This window comes from Anabrus simplex, chromosome 2 (assembly GCF_040414725.1).
Source record: "Anabrus simplex isolate iqAnaSimp1 chromosome 2, ASM4041472v1, whole genome shotgun sequence".
NCBI classification, from domain to species: domain Eukaryota; kingdom Metazoa; phylum Arthropoda; class Insecta; order Orthoptera; family Tettigoniidae; genus Anabrus; species Anabrus simplex.
The window spans coordinates 554,373,820-554,393,250 of NC_090266.1; the positions used below are offsets into that span (position 1 = coordinate 554,373,820).

Here is a 19,431-nt window from a genome sequence, read left to right on the forward strand (position 1 = left end):
TTGATTTATGAAGCACTTCCGTGATGGTGTTATGCTCTAGGGTAAGGTGCCATGTATTTCAACCAAAAATTATAATGTTTGGTAGACATATTCTGAAATAGGTGTATTAACCTTCACACACTGATGTAGTTACAAGTGAAATACCTGAAGTTATGTCAGAAGCATGCCCAAACAGTGTGCAGCTGTCATCTATATCAAAGATGGTAATGCAAATTAAGTGATAGATGGTTAATTTTTATTATTTTTAAAAAATCTCCCTTTATTATATATTTTGTGTTTTACCATTGTTCATTTAGGACTGAAGCAAACACAATTAGACCACTTTCATTATTACACAAAAAGAATTCATCGCCATAAGACCTATCAGTGTCGGTGTGACATAAAACAAATTATTTAAAAAAACACAAAAAGAATTACTTTCACATGTCCATGATCAGCTGTCAAAAATGAATGCTCAGAATAATGACAAAGGTGACAATTTTTTTTAACAGTTTTCTTTTTGTGAGCCAAGTATCTTAATACAATGGAATCAGAACTGGAACACAGTAGTAGATGAGGCATAATGGAAATATAATGTAGGAGGGAATCATATCTGCCCCAGCAGAGCTGCATCTAGGTTAAACGTGATGATGATGCAGACTTTCGTAGCATTGATGATGAGAATGTTTGTAGAAAGATTACTTGATACATCTATTTTCATAATTAAACATGAAGTAGATACGCAGTTTTTTTAACTAGAACGTATTGCACATTTAATTCTCTAGGTCGTTCCATGTGTGTGTGCGCGTGCGTGTGCGTGCGTTAGAATATCATACGGGGAATTGTTTATAGAAGCAGATCATGGTAGGGAAATACTTTGTTGAATTATTCTATACTGCATATTAAAACAGAAAATTGTGAGACAGTTGTGAGTAATCTGTTCCAGTGATGGTTTCTGTTTTGTGTGTATGTGATTCACTTTCTTAGTTGTGACAACCATATTTTGTTGGAAAAATAAGTGTTGTTCCTGGGATTTTGAATTATACATTGGGACATCTGTATTACGTGCTACCTTTAGCCCATATAATTGTTCCAGAAGTTTGTTCAGGGCACACCAATTGTCTTTGCTCATGCATTCCTGTTTACTCCTCCATTATGTTGAACACAATTAAATAATGTTACAAAACTGTGAACACCATTGTCTGTCCACACATGAACATACATTAACACATTTCTAACCTTCAAGGCAATACCCAAGAATGCCAACGATGAGGATAATGACAAATAGCGTCTGTTGCACCATTCACCATAAGCCTTGCAATCTCATGCCTCATTGTGTTTGAAATGTCTTTATATGTAGGGCAGAGTGGTTCATGCAATGGTTCTTTCAATTTTGGTATCAAATCATATTACAAGATGAAAGCTCTACTGAGAACGGTGGGTGCTCAGGTACATCCGACCTCCAGCATTGTAAATGGTCCTTATGATATGTGACACAATGATTACATTGTAAAGTAATTCAGGACTGTGTGCCATAGGTTATAAAGGGAACATTCATATGTATATTGGATTCTTATTTAGATAATGAAACATCTGTTCATCACTGATGGGCAAGATTGTGTAGAAATATCTGATCTGTTTGCATATTTTGATTGTTTGGTTCAGAAGTGCAATAACTCAAATATAGTCGAATTTGAGTTATGTATATCTTTCATTTTTGAAGCTCTCTCTGGTTGAGTGCAGCAATGAGTCATATTGCTGATCAAAACTGAACAAAACTGAAAAAATTGACAAATGTCCAGAATTATTGCAATGTTGAACTTTTCATTACTGCTCCTTTTCGAAATATAGTACTTTTGAACAGGAACTATATGTTATGTGTAATTTTTTCTTCAATGGCTCAGAAGGATAAAAGAATAAGAAAGTGCCAAGAAAGTCTGATTTTATAGAGACACGTAAACTTTCAATCTCATAACTCAGAACTAACTTTTTTGAGATGTCTAGAGGCAGTCGATTTCCTGCTCTTCTCTCCTAAACCTTGAATGTGCAAGATTTTGAATCATAGCAAAATCTTCAACATACCTGATTCGAAACCATAGCACTTTTGTAATTCTGATTCCACTTGCTCCTTGGACATAGTGGTTTATTTTTTACCATATATAATGTTACAAAACTATATATATAAATTTAATGCATTTCAGAGAGAGAAAATTAATTGTAGCCAGTTAATTTTGTTATCTCAGATTTGACTAGTTATGTCACGAATTATGAACTTAAGCCCTAAATTCAAAAATGGTTTTCTGGTTTGGGGGCTGATTGCAGAGTGGCTGCAATTTGGTTTCCAGCCATTGCACAAGGGACTTTTTAAATTGAAAAATCGCACCTTTGTCACTGGAATTCCATGTAAATTTGGAGGTCCCATACCAGTGACCATGACATCAACAATCACATAAAACTGTGAGGTAGCCTTACTTTTTAATTTTTTATTTACAACTGTTTGATTTATATACTTACTGACTTACTACTACTACATGGAAGCTTATAAATGTTGTAGGTTGGCTGCCCGTATAAGTCACCGCATCAGTGAATTAGTGAACTTGCCCACTGTTATGGCTGAAGATCTTCGTGTGAAAGCTGAAATAGAATTACGTGCTCTGCGCTTATTAAATTTCCAAAGACAACTGAGAGTTGAGGTTGGTAAAGCAATGAATTTTTCTTCTTAGTTCAGGAACATAGTATAATGTTGATCAGTCATGAAGATAGTAGTGTAAGGGAATAGAAATTTTTACAGATAGCCACCAACATTTTATGTATGTACTTGAATGTTGTTATTTATCATTATTCTTATGTACAGGACTAAATGACAGTACATGCATCAAATCACTTTCTCATTGGTACATTTGCATGAGTTTGCAGGACATTGCTACCTTTGAATATCCATTCTAACATCTTTGTAAATGGCATTAGTCAGTTGCATTAATGCTAACGGTTAAGTTCTGAAAAGTGGAACAATTTAAGGGTTAATGCGTATTAGGCGTTCATAGGATTCCTTAGTAGAATTGCCTAATCCTACATTTTCTCCATATTACATCTTTGAGGATCAGATTCATATAGAGTATACATTTTTAGTGCTTCTGTTTCACGTCTAATTTTATGAGTGAACAAACTTTATTTACTGCCATAATCTATGCATTCCAATTTATTATTAAAAGTATGGCCACCGGGCGAGTTGGTCGTGCGCGTAGAGGCGCGCGGCTGTGAGCTTGCATCCGGGAGATAGTAGGTTCGAATCCCACTACCGGCAGCCCTGAAGATGGTTTTCCGTGGTTTCCCATTTTCACACCACAAGGCCACAGCCGCTTCCTTCCAACTCCTAGGCCTTTCCTATCCCATCGTCGCCATAAGACCTATCTGTGTCGGTGCGACGTAAAGCCCCTAGCAAAAAAAAAAAGTATGGCTGGAGAAAAAGAATGTAGAAACATACATACTGCACCTTCGCAGTGTCCCAGAGGGCTAGCTCAGCGGAGACGCTGCGTGGTATATCTGAAAAACACACGTGTCGAACAAAATTTATCATACAAGATTGGGACAGGATCTAGAATACATATTTGTGAATGAGAACTCAGCAAGATAAGGGGGTAAAAACATCATTTATTTAATAAAAAACATGAAAGTTCAAATTCAGAAGGAACTATACCCCAATGAAAACTCCAAATTATATATTACAAAGAAATTTACAATATGAAAGTTGACACTAAAGGACATTCAAAGCATACAGGTCAAGAACCCGGGCATATAAAGTACAGTATCTTCTGAAACATGAAATCTACCTATTTGTAACGGAGATTGAGATAAGTCGACTGCAATTAGCCCGCAGGCTGCGATTAAAAACCGCCTCTTCCATGAATATATAATGATTGATTCAATATTGGCCTAATTACACTCATTTCAAAATTGTCTGATATTAACATATTAAAAGGAACACTTTGTTTGGGACTGGCCCTAAGTTCAACCCACCAAAGAACACAGATTCTAATACACAATATCCAGATAGTGGGAATTAGAGCTTCGGAAACCTCGCAGTCCAACTGCAGCCAATGGGCTGTGAAATACTAACCAACACAAATAATCGACAACACTATTACACACATAAGACACACATAAACAATGGACACAAATAAACCACATCTGAAAAAGACAGACATAAATGTTACCCTTGCAGCATCGGATTGAGCGGTATTCACTTTGAGGATTTGCAAAGTTCTCGTGACAGTCAGAATCACAATACACTGCATTGTTCTTGGCTGCATATTTTCAAAGCAGAGGTGAGCAGGCTGGTGAGTGGAAAAATTACAATCTTTTTCTGCGTGGCTCATGCAACTGTCTGTGGCTCTCTACGACCCTCTCAAGTAATGGGACTGTGCGTAAACTTTCACTCAAGGCTTTCAGCGGAACACACAAATATCTCGCTCTTTACCTGGGAAGCAAACTTGCTGAGCGTAAAGAAGTCTCGACTTATAGGCCATCAGATATATAATTCATTATAACATCTTTTCTGGGGTACACATTCTCACAAACCAGCTACAGCTCATTACGTCAGCCACAATACTATCTCCAGTTTTAGGCCTCAACTCAATAATCATGGCTCCTCACGGCCTCGTATTCAATAGTCCCTGGTTCAATTCTTGAACACAGGGTTCGCATGCCACTTTCTGTAAATGACCCTCACTAATTTCAGTGATGGGCATAGACCTCTGCACACGTCATCAGCTGATAAACATGCAATACTACTTCATGCATAGCCTGTCTATAGATTAGTTCTACTCATCTCTAATATCCCGTTTGATACTCACGAAGTTCAGTGCCCTCCAATCTGCATAGATGAATATGTCATCGCTTATACCGTAGTGTGTGCGTGACACGGGTGAACATGTCTTAATAGGGGCCAATGACCTAGATGTTAGGCCCCGTTAAACAATAAGCATCATCATGAAAATGTCTTAACACAAAAAGGCCACTACACTACATCCTGACATGACCCTCATATGCCAACTCTAAATAACACTGAAATAAGACTGGATATGGCATGCATCCAGTCCCAAACATTCACAAAGTACACTCAACTCTCGATTTACCATAATCGGATCAACCGCATTGTGGCTGAATTGCGATACGAGAAACACTAAAAATGTGTGGCACAAAAGCAGAAAACCATGACTCAGTATTTTCAGAAACAATAAAGTTAGGTAGTCTGAATATTTTTCTTTGCCTTGTTAGTTTCAATGAAAAGTGCTGTTTATTTTTCTGTTGATTAATTGTGCTAAGTGCTGCTTTTACTGTAACGTATTGGGTAAGTTAATAAAAAGCAATACAGTAGTATAATTTATTATCATTTTTACTGTGCTTTCAATACGCTTGTTCTGTTTTTAACTTTTTGCAGGTTATCCACGATTTTACTTCTCCGGGAAGCCTTAACCCTACATTATCTCGGTTAATCAAGAGTTGAGTGTAAATGAAAACAAACCAGTGCCACTCTGGCTTACAGTACAATTACTATTTACATTTAATGAAAGGGCCACATATGAATCTGATCACTATATTTCATGCTTATAAACAGTTGAACCTATCTTTATCTCCATGTCTGCCATCAGCGGTGCCCTCAGAACCTCTCTGTGGGTATAATTTAGCTTGTGACAGCATTGCTGTCGACAGATCGATGAGTCTGCTAGTTGGGTCCTTCTGGTCCCATGATGTGCTGCCTTCGGTCATGTACTGCAGATGTGACCTGGTAACGGTTATCATTCCCAATTCTCTTCACCGCTTCTTTTGTGCACGGATACACTGTCGTAACCTTGGTAAGGGTACAGTTTACAATATCCCCTATCGAGACATTAGTCTGGCCAAAGAATAATTACCAAATTAAGGGATATATTACCGAACTCGATAGCTGCAGTCGCTTAAGTGCGGCCAGTATCCAGTAATCGGGAGATAGTGGGTTCGAGCCCCACTGTCGGCAGCCCTGAAGATGGTTTTCCGTGTTTTCCCATTTTCACATGAGGCAAATGCTGGGGCTGTACCTTTGTACCTTAATTAAGGCCACGGCCACTTCCTTCCAATTCCTAGGCCTTTCCTCTCCCATAGTCACCGTAAGACTCATCTGTGTCGGTGTGACATAAAGCAAAAAAAAATAAAATAAAAATAAAATAAATAAAGGAATATATTTCCGGTGCTGATGTAGTCCTTCACAGCGGTTAGCCATCATTAGCCGCACTCAAAATTATTATACAGCGCAAACTTGTATTAAAACTTATATGAACTGAGCAAATGTTGCTCAGATGAGCTTAAACAAATAGTTACTAAGTCTCATCTATAACTTTAGGTTCGCTGCATTAAATATCTTCTCACTTTATAGGAATTATTCTTGTAGGCATGAACAATTCATTAAGGTGCAACATATAACTCTGTGAATTTATGATAAAATTGGGCAGGTGAATCACACACAACAGGTCTTTTTACCAACACAAGCTCATTAACTCGTAACGTTCGGTGGAAACTCTTGTTTCTCGTCCTACGTAGAAGCCATTCTGCTTGTGCCTCAAGGTGTTCAGTGATTGTTCTGATGCTTATTTCTCGAGACGGTCTGGGATCACTTCGACAAGGTATCACTCCTTGCCATGGATTCTCGGATACTCGTTGCAGTATAGGTATATATCCTGTCGATTCATGGCGTGTTGAATTGATGCATTCCATGATGATAGGGTTGACGTCTAACCACTTCCAGTGCTCTTGTGGTATGAACATACGACAATACTTTTCTACCTCACGCATAATACGTTCACTAGGGTTCAATTCTGGATGGCAAAGAGTACTCAAAAAATGCTTATATTCAAGCTTCTCCATCTCGCTCTTGAATATAGCAGATTGAATTGTTAACTATGGTCACTCAATATACTTTCAGGCTTACCCATCCAAGGAATAATTTTATTCTTTATCTGGTTCACAGCGGACCTAGTCTTCGCTTTCTGGACTGGATACATAGTTACAAATTTAGAAAATACATCCATGCATACCAGAATGAATCTAAGCGTCGACAGGCGGCGGGTAATCCCTCATAGAAATCTATAGTGAATAATTCTCTTGGTTTGCTGGGTAGTAGAGATTTAGGTGTTTGTTTCACTAAAAAGTTATTTGGTTTGATGCTGTGGCAAGTGTCTCACGTTATGAGTACCTGCTGTAACATTCTTCTCGTCCTTGGCCATGTAAAGGTTTCCTGTAATACGGCTGTCACCTTATCGATGCCAGCATGTCCACTCATGTAGTATTGTAGCCAAATCGGATGAATTTGGAAGACAGGTGGGACGACAATCTGGAATCTAGTGTGTTCCTCGTCTGCGAACTTGTGAAGGAGGTTGTTAAAAAATGAAACAATGCTGCCTTCTTCTGCGCCTCATTGAAACTTGGAGTACCGGGTTCAAGTTCCTTCTTAAAATAATCATAAGAAGATTTGGGGGATAGTTAGCCTGTTCTTGGCTGATATCTTGTAGTTTCCCTATGATGTTCTGATCTTCATCATCTAACATGGCCACGTTAATAGTTACTTCCTCTGGATTAGGGTTCATACTGAGAGCATTGGCTTCCACATTTAATTTTCCTGGGCAATGTTCCATTGTCAAGTCAAATTGCTGCACGAAAAGTGCCCACCGGCAAACTCGATCGCTTCCGTCATTGCTTTTGAGAATAAAAGTCATTGTCTTATGGTCCATCGTGATGGTGATAGGAAAACCATGAACATACCTTCCCCACTGATTCAATGCCATAACAATAGACAACATCTCTAACTCCGTTGTTGTGTATTTCATCTCGTGATCTCGTAATTTCCTGCTCATGAAAGCTAGATAAGTGGTCGTGTTTTCACATTCAGGCATCTCTTGGAACAGAACGGCACCAATCCCTATGTTAGAAGCGTCCGTCTGGATGATCAATCTCCTATCGAAAGAAAGATATCCTAGCTTGAATGAGTTAGCTAACAGCTGTTTTATTTTCTGAAAGGCTTTCTCAATACTAGATGCCCAACATCACCTTTTGTTCACCTTTAACAATTCCTGTGTGGTACAGTGATCTACAAAAACTTGATATAAGCATAGACATTGCCTGATATGCTTGACTCTGCTAGGCATAGGGAAATTTTGAATAGCAGCAATTTCCACTGCGTTAGGCAAAATCTGGCTTCCATGTCACATGACCTAAAAATAGCATACTCCTCTGGCAAAAATGTGATTTTTCCAGATTCACCGTAAAAATACATAGGTTTAGGTCTGTCAATAACAGATCAATCTTTCTGAGGTGCTTGTCTAAAGTTCTCGGACTTATTATAATATCGTCTACATAGCGTATAGTGAAATCTTTTACTTTGTGACTGTGGTTTCTTTCCAGGGCTCGAATAAGTGCTGAGCTTCAGTTCATAAGACCAAAAGAGAGTCTTTGGAAAAATATAAGTCTGATTGTCGAACATAAATCAAGTGAGCATACTTGATCCATGATGTTAAACCATGTGATGTAAGGATGAGGTTAAATCCACTGTACCGAAAAATTTCGATCCTACAAATATTTTTTGTATGTTCTTAATTGCCGGTACTGGATCATATTCGGGTACCAGATGTGTGTTCATTGCCCGCGCATCCATGCAGACTCGAATAGCGCCGTTTGGTTTTGATACTGGTAATATTGGATTAAGAAATGGTGTAGCTAACTTGGTGTTAATATCATTTTTCTCTGTTCCTTAATTACTTCTTTAACCTTCAGAAATAACTTTTCTGGTTATCGGATACGGTTTTCATTTGAAGGGTTTCCAGCTGTTTACAAAAATCTCGTATTAATAGTTGGGGATCTTGTCTGGTTTTGGTCTGAAAACAGTTTTATGCTTCTCTAAAATGCTCTCGATTTTGTCACAGTTTTAATCGTTTATGTGGGCTTCTGCTATCTTTTCCTGCAACAGATTTCTAAATATCTCTTCCTCGTTGTCGTCTTGGAGATTTGCGATCGTTGCCTCAAAATTTTGACGAAGTACAGTACAAATTTTTATCCAACTTGGTGGAAAATCGATCGACTCCTCTTCTCCATGTTCTGCTGTGGCATTCCAAATCCTTTATTCTCCAGTATCATTTTTCAACAGGTTTAATTTCATCTCTTCATGAATATTGCTTGACCGAAATATATTATTGGTTCCCATGTCAATGATCACATTATATGCTCTGAAAAATCTGCGCCTAGAATTATATTATATTCCATCTTGGGTAAAATCACGCATGGATGTGACATTATTGAGTGTCCAATCTCATTGTCCAACAAGGCTTGCTCTTTACACACAGTCATCCTATTGGGCATTATACCTGTGACTTTCAATTTTGATATCGGTGTGACCGGAATTTGATCTCTAGGCTGTAGTTTGCTGAGAATTTTCTGGGAGGTCAGACTTATGGTAGCCCCTGTATCTACCAAATGACAAATACGAAGATTATCTATTCTGACATAAATTACGGGCAATTCCTTGATAGACTTAGAATTTACTTTAATTGGGTCGTAAATCAGGTCTTCAGGTTGAACGATCCAGCTATCAGTAGAAATGATAGTCCATCCTTCGTCTTGCTCGTCCCTTGCAGGTTTTACACTATCTTCTCATACTAATGTTGAAGGTTCTTTATACCTGCCCCCTCTAGCATTGTATTCTGGGGCATATGGGTTCAAACCTTGCCCTTTGTTTGCCTGTCTGTGTGCCTAATACTGTTTGCTTTCAGTCCCATGACTTTTAAAGTCGTTCTGGCCATGAATAGCCTCCTTCCAGTGTTCTTCCTCCTCACGCTTGCTGTTGAGTTCCGGTACATACCTCTGGGAATCTTAATTTCGCACTTCATGTCCTGGGCAATAATTGCCTCTTATCCCTTCGTTTCGACCGTCCCTGTCATTCCATCTGTTGTATGGCCGTCTCTGACCCGCAGAATTTCCATACCGATAACCGTATGTTCTCCCTGGATACCGCCTTGGGAATAGCTGCCTCTCCGAGCTCCTCTAGTTTGGCCGTTGTCGCTACCTCTCCTGTCGTCTATCCATCGGTTTGGTCTCCATGCTGTTCTCCTCAGTTCTTACCCATTCAACGTTTCTCTCTGTATTATGTGCGTTCCTGATGTTTGGCATTCCCCATTTTTCTTTTCTTTTTTGGTAATGGATTGTGACTGCTGTTAAGTCCAGAGTGTGAATCACTTCAGTGTTTTGCACTCTCGGATAACTCTGATTCATAGTCTGGTCAAGCTGTCTAAGTGTCAATTCAGCCTCCGTGGCGGTCTCTAGATTTGCTGCGATCAGTGTACTCTGTACTGCTGCCGGTAATTGCTTAGAAATGGTGGCTGTAACCTCTTTCTCTGGTGGCGGGACATCTAAATTATGGAGCTTAATCAATTGGGATATAAAATACTGAGAAAATTTAATAGGAAGTGTAGTGGCATATTTTCTGGAGTACAATTCCATTCCCAATCTCTGCTGAACAGCTACGTCCCAATATTTCTTAGAAAATGCCTCCTTAAATTCCTCATATGTTCTAAATGTATACCGAAATGCTGTCATCCATTCTAAGACCGAGTCGCCTAGGAATTTCTCAACCATCCTTAATTTTCTCTCCGGTGTTATCCTACATTCAGCCATGTAATCCTGTACTTCTCGCAGAAATGTATGCGGCATTCTGTTTTCCGTCCCTGTGTATTTCTTGGGCTTGTCATCCGATGTTCTGATAATATTATACAGGGTATACCAAAACAGGACGGCAAAAATTTAGGAATGGATTCCTCACATAGAGAGAAGAAAAAAGTTTATGATAACATGGGTCTGGAAACTTATACTTACAGATTTATTCAATCTTTGTGACACAAATTAATTTTAGTAATAATTTACATGTCCTCATGCAATCATCCAATCGTCTCAACAGAGGCTCACCATTAACATCTGAGCAGGCATTGTTGGTGACTCCTTTTTGGGACCCTACGTTCTTCCAAATAGGCCTACTGGACAGAACTACACGAATTTCTTGCGTACTGCATTGCCTGATTACTTGGAAGACATGCCACTTGCATCCCGTCGACAAATGTTTTTCATGCATGATGGTACTCCAGCACATTTTAGTCTGCTGCCCGCAGGTACCTGAATACCCGTTTTCCTGAGCGCTGGATAGGTGGAGGAGGACCGACTGCTTGGCCACCACCACGCTCTCCCGACTTGGACCCCTGGACTTTTACCTGTGGGGTCACGTTAAGTCTCTTGTGTATGCGACTCCTGTTCCTGATGAAGCAACTTTATGCGAGCGCATTGTGACAACCTCTCAGGCAGTACTCACTACACCAGGCATTTTGATCGCGTGCGTAAGTCCACTTTACAAAGGTGAAAAATTGAGTGTATCCTCCTAATTCAATACGTCATAAATTCCATCATTCAGAATTTGATTACTCCGTCTAATGATGGAATTTATGATTAATTGAATTAGGAGGATACACTCATTTTTTCACCTTTGTAAAGTGAAAACTGTCAATACGGAATGATTCTATTATCTTGTAATGCATAACTCCATGCGATGACGAGTGGAAGCTTGTATTCAAGCTGAAGGTAGTCACTTTGAACATTTCCTCTGATACATGCTCAAAGTGTTTCAGCTGCCATTACAGACATACGGTGTAAATGTACAAAAGTTTGAATAAATCTGTAAGTGTATGTTTCTGGACCCATGTTGTCTCTGTCTGCTCCTCTTACCCTCTATGGCTGTTTTTTTAAATTTAGCATGTGGCTTCTAGTACTAGGAGTGTCTGTGGACATGTTAGACTTACCTGATGAAGTCTTTCTCTGTTTGATGCCCATTGGAGACCTGCTGAGTCCTTTATTCTCCTACATAACATATTTTCCTCCATTCATTCACAGAGTATATTCCTATGGTGTAGCATTTATCTCCTCATTCTGAAATACCTCTTGCCATTGTCCCGTCCTGTTTGTACCAGCAATCATTCTCGCTATTGTCTTGTCTGTTACTTCTAACTTATGAAGAAGGTATCCTTAACCCACCCAGCTTTCACTCCTGTACAGCCTGAAAACAGACTGATGTAAAGGTAGTTTCATTTGAGATCTCGCATCTTTTTTTCCAGAATACTGTTGATTGCAACTCTGATCTCATTGCATTAGCTTTGCTGCACATTATAATAAAAATCTTCCAGGCTATTTGTTGCACATTGATTCAATTTCACTTGGTGAAGTACCATCCGGTTATATACACATCCTAAATATTTGAAATGATCCACCTATTCCAGTAGTGTATTCTTGACATGACATTCGGTCCTCTTAGGTTTCTTCCCTGTTGACATCACTCAAGTCTTGGAAATGCTAATTTTAATCTCTTACTCGCAGCGCCTCTTTTCACCCTCCAAGATTTCAATACAGTCTGAAATTAAGACCAAGTCATCAGCATAGGCCAAACTGCTTACTACATTACCATCCAATTGAATCCCTCCCTGACATTTTATTCCTTTCAATAAATGATCCATATATACTTTGAGTAATAAAGGGAAAAGATTAAAACCTAGTCCCGTGTAACTACAGTGTACTTTGAACCAAGAACTTCTTCCAATCGGTTATAACTGTTGTCCCATTGTCAAAACAAATGCCTTTCATTGCTTGTAATAATCTACCCATAAACTGGTAATCCCTCAGTACGGCTAACTTCTTTTCTCTAGGTACTCTGTCGTATGCCTTCTCTGGATTTATGAAACAAACTATCTACTCCTCTTGTAGCATTTTTCAGTTACTTGACACACAATGAAAATCTGATCCTGACAGCTGCTCTGTGATCTGATACTTAATTGATTTTCATCCAAATTATTCTACATCATTGGTAGCACCCTCCTTTCCATATTCCCTTAAATACGATTCCTGGCATACTGATGAATGAAATACCTCAACAGTTGTTGCAATCACCGGGCAAGTTGGCCATGCGGTTTGTTACATGCAGCTGTGAACTTGCATCCGGGAGGTAGTGGGTTTGAACCTCACTATCGGCAGGTCTGAAGATGGTTTTCTGTGGTTTCCCATTTTCACAACAGGCAAATGCTTGGGCTATACCTTAATTAAAGCCACAGTTGCTTCCTTCCCACTGCTAGGCCCTTCCTATCCCATTGTCGCCATAAGACCTATCCGTGTTGGTGTGACGTAAAAGCAAATTATTAAAAAAGAAGTTGTTGCAATACTTCATGTTTCCTTACTTATAGATAGGTGCAACAATTACAGCTGTTGCCTACTTGGAAGGTACCCTACATCACATGCTAAGCCTATTAATCCATGAAGATATTTCATTCTTGTTCTCCATTTCAGGTATTTTGCCATTTCAGGTATAATTACATCTATTCCTACTGCTTTATGACAGTGTTGTTTATTTATCATTCTTCCTATTTCTTTGAGTGTAATCGCACTACTATGATTGTTTTCCGCCCCATGAAGTACATTGTTTGAGGCTTCAACAGGAAGATTTCCTTTTACTTTGTGAAGATTTTCAAAATACTCCTTCCATCTATCCAGCGATTCTCTGGATCTACAACATGTTTACCTGATTTATTCAAAATACTGTTCATATCCCTTTTTTCTTCTTTTCTAACATTCTTTATTACAGTTTCACCGGGCTGAGTGGCTCAGGCAGTTGAGGCGCTGGTCTTCTGACCCCTACTTGGCAGGTTCGATCCTGGCTCAGTTCGGTTGTACTTGAAGATGCTCAAATACGTCAGCCTTGTGTCGGGTTAGTAGATTTACTGGCACGTAAAAGAACTCCCGCGGGACTAAATTCCGGCACCTCAGTGTATCCGAAAACCATAAAAGTAGTTAGTGGGACTTTAAGCAAATAACATTATTCATTATTTATTATTAGTTTCCCTGATGCTTGACCAATCCGTTCCAGGTTATCATTAAAATTTTCCCATAATTTCTTCTTGGACTTTGCAGTGATTGTTTTATTTTGTTTCATCTGCGTACAATTCTCTATATACTTCTGTTCTTCTTTTGGGCTGTTTTTTTATATATCTTCTTTCTGTGTTTACAAGCAGCCCTGTCTTCATCATTCCACCAAGGTGTTTACTTTCTCTTTCTTAATACGCAGTTTTTCGTGGGCATTCCATTGCCATTTCTAATACAGCATCCCTGTATGCCATCCATTCTCTTTCCATATCCTGAACCTGCTGACAGTCTATTCTTTTGAACTTTTCTCTATTCATATCCATTTACTTCTAATTTCCTTCATACTGGGCGAGTTGGCCATGCGGTTAGGAGCGCGTAGCTGTGAGCCTGCATCCGGGAGATAGTGGATTCGAACCCCACTGTCGGCAGCCCTGAAGATGGTTTTCTGTAATTAAGGCCACGGCCACTTCCTTCCCACTCCTAGGTCTGTCGTATCCCATCGTCGCCTTAAGACCTATCTGTGTCAGTGCGACATAAAGCAAAAAAAAAAAAAAAGTTCGTTCATGTGGAAATTCTCTGCCCTTATCTATCTCCAGGCAGAGTTCATTTTCTCTGTCTTAGGCCTAGTGATCCATAGTTCACCTCAAGTATCTTTGTGATGTGTATCATCGAAAAGTATCCATAATATCCTGAAATTCCTAACAGATTTCCTTAATTCAGAGTCGTATGGTATATTCTGTTATGGATATGGTGTTCAACCCTTCCGTGTGTAACGGTTAATTGCCTTGTACTTGAAGAATCGGTTCACAACCATAATTCCATTTTAACACAGAAGTCAAGTAAACTCTTCCTGTTGCTGTTTGGGCTCCTCAGAGGGAAGCAGTGGTATTGTGTTGTCTTTGGATCGGCCACGGTATAGTAACGCACTTCTGTTTACTGAAAGGAGAACCCCCTCCGGTGTGTACTTGCTGCGATCACCTTACCGTGGTACACATCCTTATGGAGTGCATGGACCTGGTCGATCTGCACCATAGTCTAAAACTCCCGAGTACCATCTCCCTCATCCTGCTAGGTGATGAGCAGTCAGCAGACCTCGTCATCCATTTTATGAGGGATAGTTTTTTGTTTTATTGCATATAAATGTAGTGTTTCGTATCAGTCTTTGTTTATTGTTCACTACGTTTTATTAATTTGACTCTGTTTTAGTTTGTGTTTGTATATTTTAATGTTTTTAAAAAAATACTTATTTGCATGATATAGTATTGTATTTTAAGGCAATGTCTTATTCTACCATAATCTGTTATCTATCCGTTTTTGAAAATAAGACATTGCAAATTAGATCTACTGATTATTTTAAATTCACAATCATTGTTCATCTTCATTTGTTTTAAATTCTAGTCAGTGGATACATTTTAAAATTTTAATTATCATATCGTCCATCTCGTACCATTAGGGGCCGATGACCTTAGATGTTAGGCTCCTTTAAACAATAATCATCATCATCATCATCATCACCACCACCATCACCTGTTGCAGTTTTCTTCTATGTCTTCCCTACATTTACCCATCACCTCCTCATAATATACTGTTTCCAGTTCTCTCATTGAAATAGCCCATCAATACTATCTTGTCATTACTGTTGACCCCACCGAGCTCGACAGCTGCAGTCACTTAAGTGCGGCCAGTATCCAGTATTCGGGAGATAGTAGGTTCGAATCCCACTGTCGACAGCCCTGAAGATGGTTTTCCGTGGTTTCCCATTTTCACAGCAGGTAAATGCTGGGGCTGTACCTTAATTAAGGCCATGGCCACTTGCTTTCCACTCCTCGCCCTTTCCTGTCCCATCGTTGCCATAAGACCTATCTGTGTCGGTGCGACGTAAAGAAACTGGGGGGGAAAAAAACCTGTTGACCCCAACTGTGAAGTCACTGAGTGCTTCATAAAACGCTTCTACTTCATCCTTGTCGCTCCCTCACATGTTGAATATACTGACACAATTCTCATCCTGATTCCTGCATCTGTTAATCTATAGGCTACCTTCATTTGTTTACACGCCTGACAAAAGTTTGTTACATGCTGTCAAGCAGTCTAACTCCTTACTTTGCCCGTCCCCTTTTAACACCTTTTGGGAGCACTTCATAATCTCCTATCTGCTTATTATTATCCCCCCAAGCTGAACACTAAATCTCAATGCATCCTCTTTGCTGACTCGGCCAGTTCTATGTTCTTTTTTCAGTAAGCACCTTTAATATTGATAGCACCCTCATCCAATTATATTTTGCTCACCAAGTTGCTTTCAAGGCATTCGTGTCCTGTCAAGTGGAAAGTAGACTCTGTTACTCCGATAGGTCCAAGGCTTGCTGGAAACATTCTCAGTATGCCTGGTACAATTCTGTGAAGTAGGGTACAGGCCTTACTTACACATGGTCTCAGTGAGAATTTCTCCTCTAATGGTTTAGGGACCAAAAATGGATTGGATAGTCCTTGGCATCTGAGCACAAGGAGGGCCACGAGTCAGAATATGTCTGAGATGCCCAATCCTGTACCTAGTAACTGGTGTTGTGACTCTCGGGACCACTTACTAGGCCATTCAGCTGTTGCTTGTGATTCACAAACTAGGATGTGACTACAGTAACCCACACCTTAAACTGTATATTGTACCAGGAATAACCGTACTTAGCTATTTTGGAGAGCATGGATTTATGCAAGGCTGTTTTGGAGAGCATGAATTTATGCAAGGCGTGTACATTCCATGCATGGAATGCGCACAGAGAGAGAGATTTTCAGAATAAACTATTTTTATTAAACTGTTTGTTTATTCATAAAAGAAGACAAGTTGCATATCACCTTTAATGCAGCTGGACTTGGAAAAGAGGAATGAATGTCTGGATTGTGGCAGGCGATGTACCTCGCTGCTGGTACTCCTTCCCCACACCATAGGTCAGCTCTCTGTACCATGGAACTACATGAATTCCCATGACAACTAGAAGTTCTGGAAGTTCTGGCAGATCGCACACAGTCTGGGAGTCTAAGTTCCAGGGTTCATTCATTCGGTACGATTGTGAACACTCGACTGATTATTGGTGCACTTTAAAATTAAATTTAATGGTTTGAATGGTTCCCATGGAAGGAGTAAAGAAACATGATTATAGAATGTTAATAGAATCTATCACGAACATGTCTTTACTATAACTGTGCTATGAAAATAATTATTTTGAATGTTGATGGGATCAAACACGCACTCATAGTTTTGGCATAGTTTTGAAAATAAATCATTCACCTGGCACAGTTTTGAAAATAAATCATTTACTTGGCACAGTTTTGAAAATAAATCATTTACTTGGCACGGTTTTGAAAATAAATCATTCACTTGGTACAGTTTTTAAATGAAAATTGCACTGAGCACAGTTTTAAATAAATTAAAAGTAATGATTCACTTGTGCATTTCACAGTACATGAAGTAAGAGGACACAAATGTGTAAGAAGTTTTGTTATGTCCTACTATTGTCAGACTTATTTGCAAGTCAGCAAGAATACTACAACTTATGTACTGAAACATGCTAATATGGCATGTTCATTAAATTGAAGTTTTCTATATTGCAAAGAACTTGTTTCAGCCTCACCTCAGTTGACTTATGTATTTCCATGATTGTACCCTAGAGGGCAGCTCCCTCGGTCGTGTGCACGGAGGATCGTTCTTTCGGTGAGACCTTTGTCTTATCTCTTTGGAGTGAATCTTTGCATTGTTATGAGTGCAAAAAAAAAAAATAAGATGGAGCCCTCACAGATTGGAGCGGCGTTCTTATGTTATAAATGGGTTTATATCAGATTTAAATATGACCCATACTACCTTGCTTCTTATAATTTAAATTACTGATATGGCAGGTACGTTAATCTTTATTTTAACCTTGCTTTTACGGTGTTTGTAAGACATTCTTCACAATCGTGCATAGCTGATTGATATGCGTCCTTGTACTCAGAGCGAGAATGAGTTGTGTGTCTGTTGTTGATGTGATAGCAATGTGTTTGTGGCTGGGTCTCTGATTGATTTATTTTGGTGCACTGCATTGTAAAATACTTTGCCATCGTATGAATGAATGCCCTGCATCTCGGCTCGGAGATCCATTTCGGGTCGTACGTAGTGCATAAGTAATGGGTTTATGCGTGACCGTTAGGTCACTAATATGTTGCTGCTAATTGCCTGAGCCGTGCACGCTATCCCTAACATATGTGAAACCCCATATTTGTGATCAGGTGAGTCACATATGAGATTGTGTTCAACTTATTTATTGGTGCAACTGCTTGTGTCATTTGCCAATGCTGGCAGTGTGTATGTATTTGTTTGCATGTGTGGGCGTGTGAAAGGAGAGTAAGGATGCCGCATCGATCAGTTTATTAAATATTTTAATCTTTTTCTGGACCTCATGCTTCTCGTGGGTATGGCTATTCTTGTTTTGCCTTGGTGTCCATCCTGGCCGTTTGTTGACCTGGAGGCCGCGATGTTGTTTGTTTTCATTCGGGCTATGTGCATGCCTATGCTTCTCATTGGTTTTGAATTTTAATTCTTTGGTCCAGAGAGGTTGCTCTTTGTGCTAAGATGTGATCTTGCGTGTTTGTTTATGTTTCTCTGGGTTTATTGTTAACTATTCTTTTTCTGTTCCTCGCTACGAGGGAATTATGATTTGTAGTAATTGTGGAGACGATGGAAATATAATAGACGCGTGGGCTTGGAATTTTCATTATGGTTCCTGAAAGAATGATTGAACTAATCTGTGTGGATTGTAATTGCATCACGGTATTATGTAGCGAGGCTACAGTTGAAACGGTGAGTGCGTTATATTAATAATTTCAGCCTGGTGTTTTGAAACGAAAAGATGTGGTCACACATCAGTGATATGATTTCCAGTTGGATGGGTATTGAACATGTATGTATTATCTCTTTTTGATTGCTGGCTTCATTCCTTATTTGTTCTGTTTTTTTTTTTGAATTTTTCTATTATTTTCAATAAACCCTCATTTGAATTTAATCTGTATTTTACTGTTAGTAGTTTTAGTGTTTATCCTATACTGTGTTGAAATGAGGGACATTTCCAGTTCAGGGCTGTGTCATTAGCCTTTCCTAGTCGCGGTTCACGCCTCGATTCGCCTGTTGTGTGTATCATATGTTGTGAGGGAGCTCTGTGATCATACTGTGGTGTATATTTGATTACCAATACTGTAGGGAGCTCTGAATACCAAATACTGTAGTGAGATAGCATGCGATAAACAAATAGTATCAACCGAAGTGATATAATATCGTATGGATAATAATAATAATAATAATAATAATAATAATAATAATAATAATAATAATAAATGATTAAACCATGGAAATGCGCAGTAAGAATGAGCTAGGCTAATAGGAAGACCAAAAATTATTAATATGAATAGAATATATTTAACAATCAAACATAGTAACAAGATAATTAAATCGAAGACAAATTT

General features: G+C 39.0%; 1 protein-coding gene across 7 annotated transcripts in view; it reads left to right on the plus strand.

Annotated features, from left to right (window-relative positions):
• The window catches only part of LOC136864217 (ATP-dependent helicase brm), a 510,653-nt gene that overhangs the window by 110,483 nt on the left and 380,739 nt on the right, over window positions 1-19,431 (plus strand). For all 7 annotated transcript variants that reach the window (XM_067140929.2, XM_067140932.2, XM_067140934.2 and 4 more), the window contains exon 6: window positions 2,534-2,672. In XM_067140929.2, the coding sequence (XP_066997030.2) occupies window positions 2,534-2,672 (139 nt within the window). The remainder of the gene's footprint in view (window positions 1-2,533; window positions 2,673-19,431) is intronic.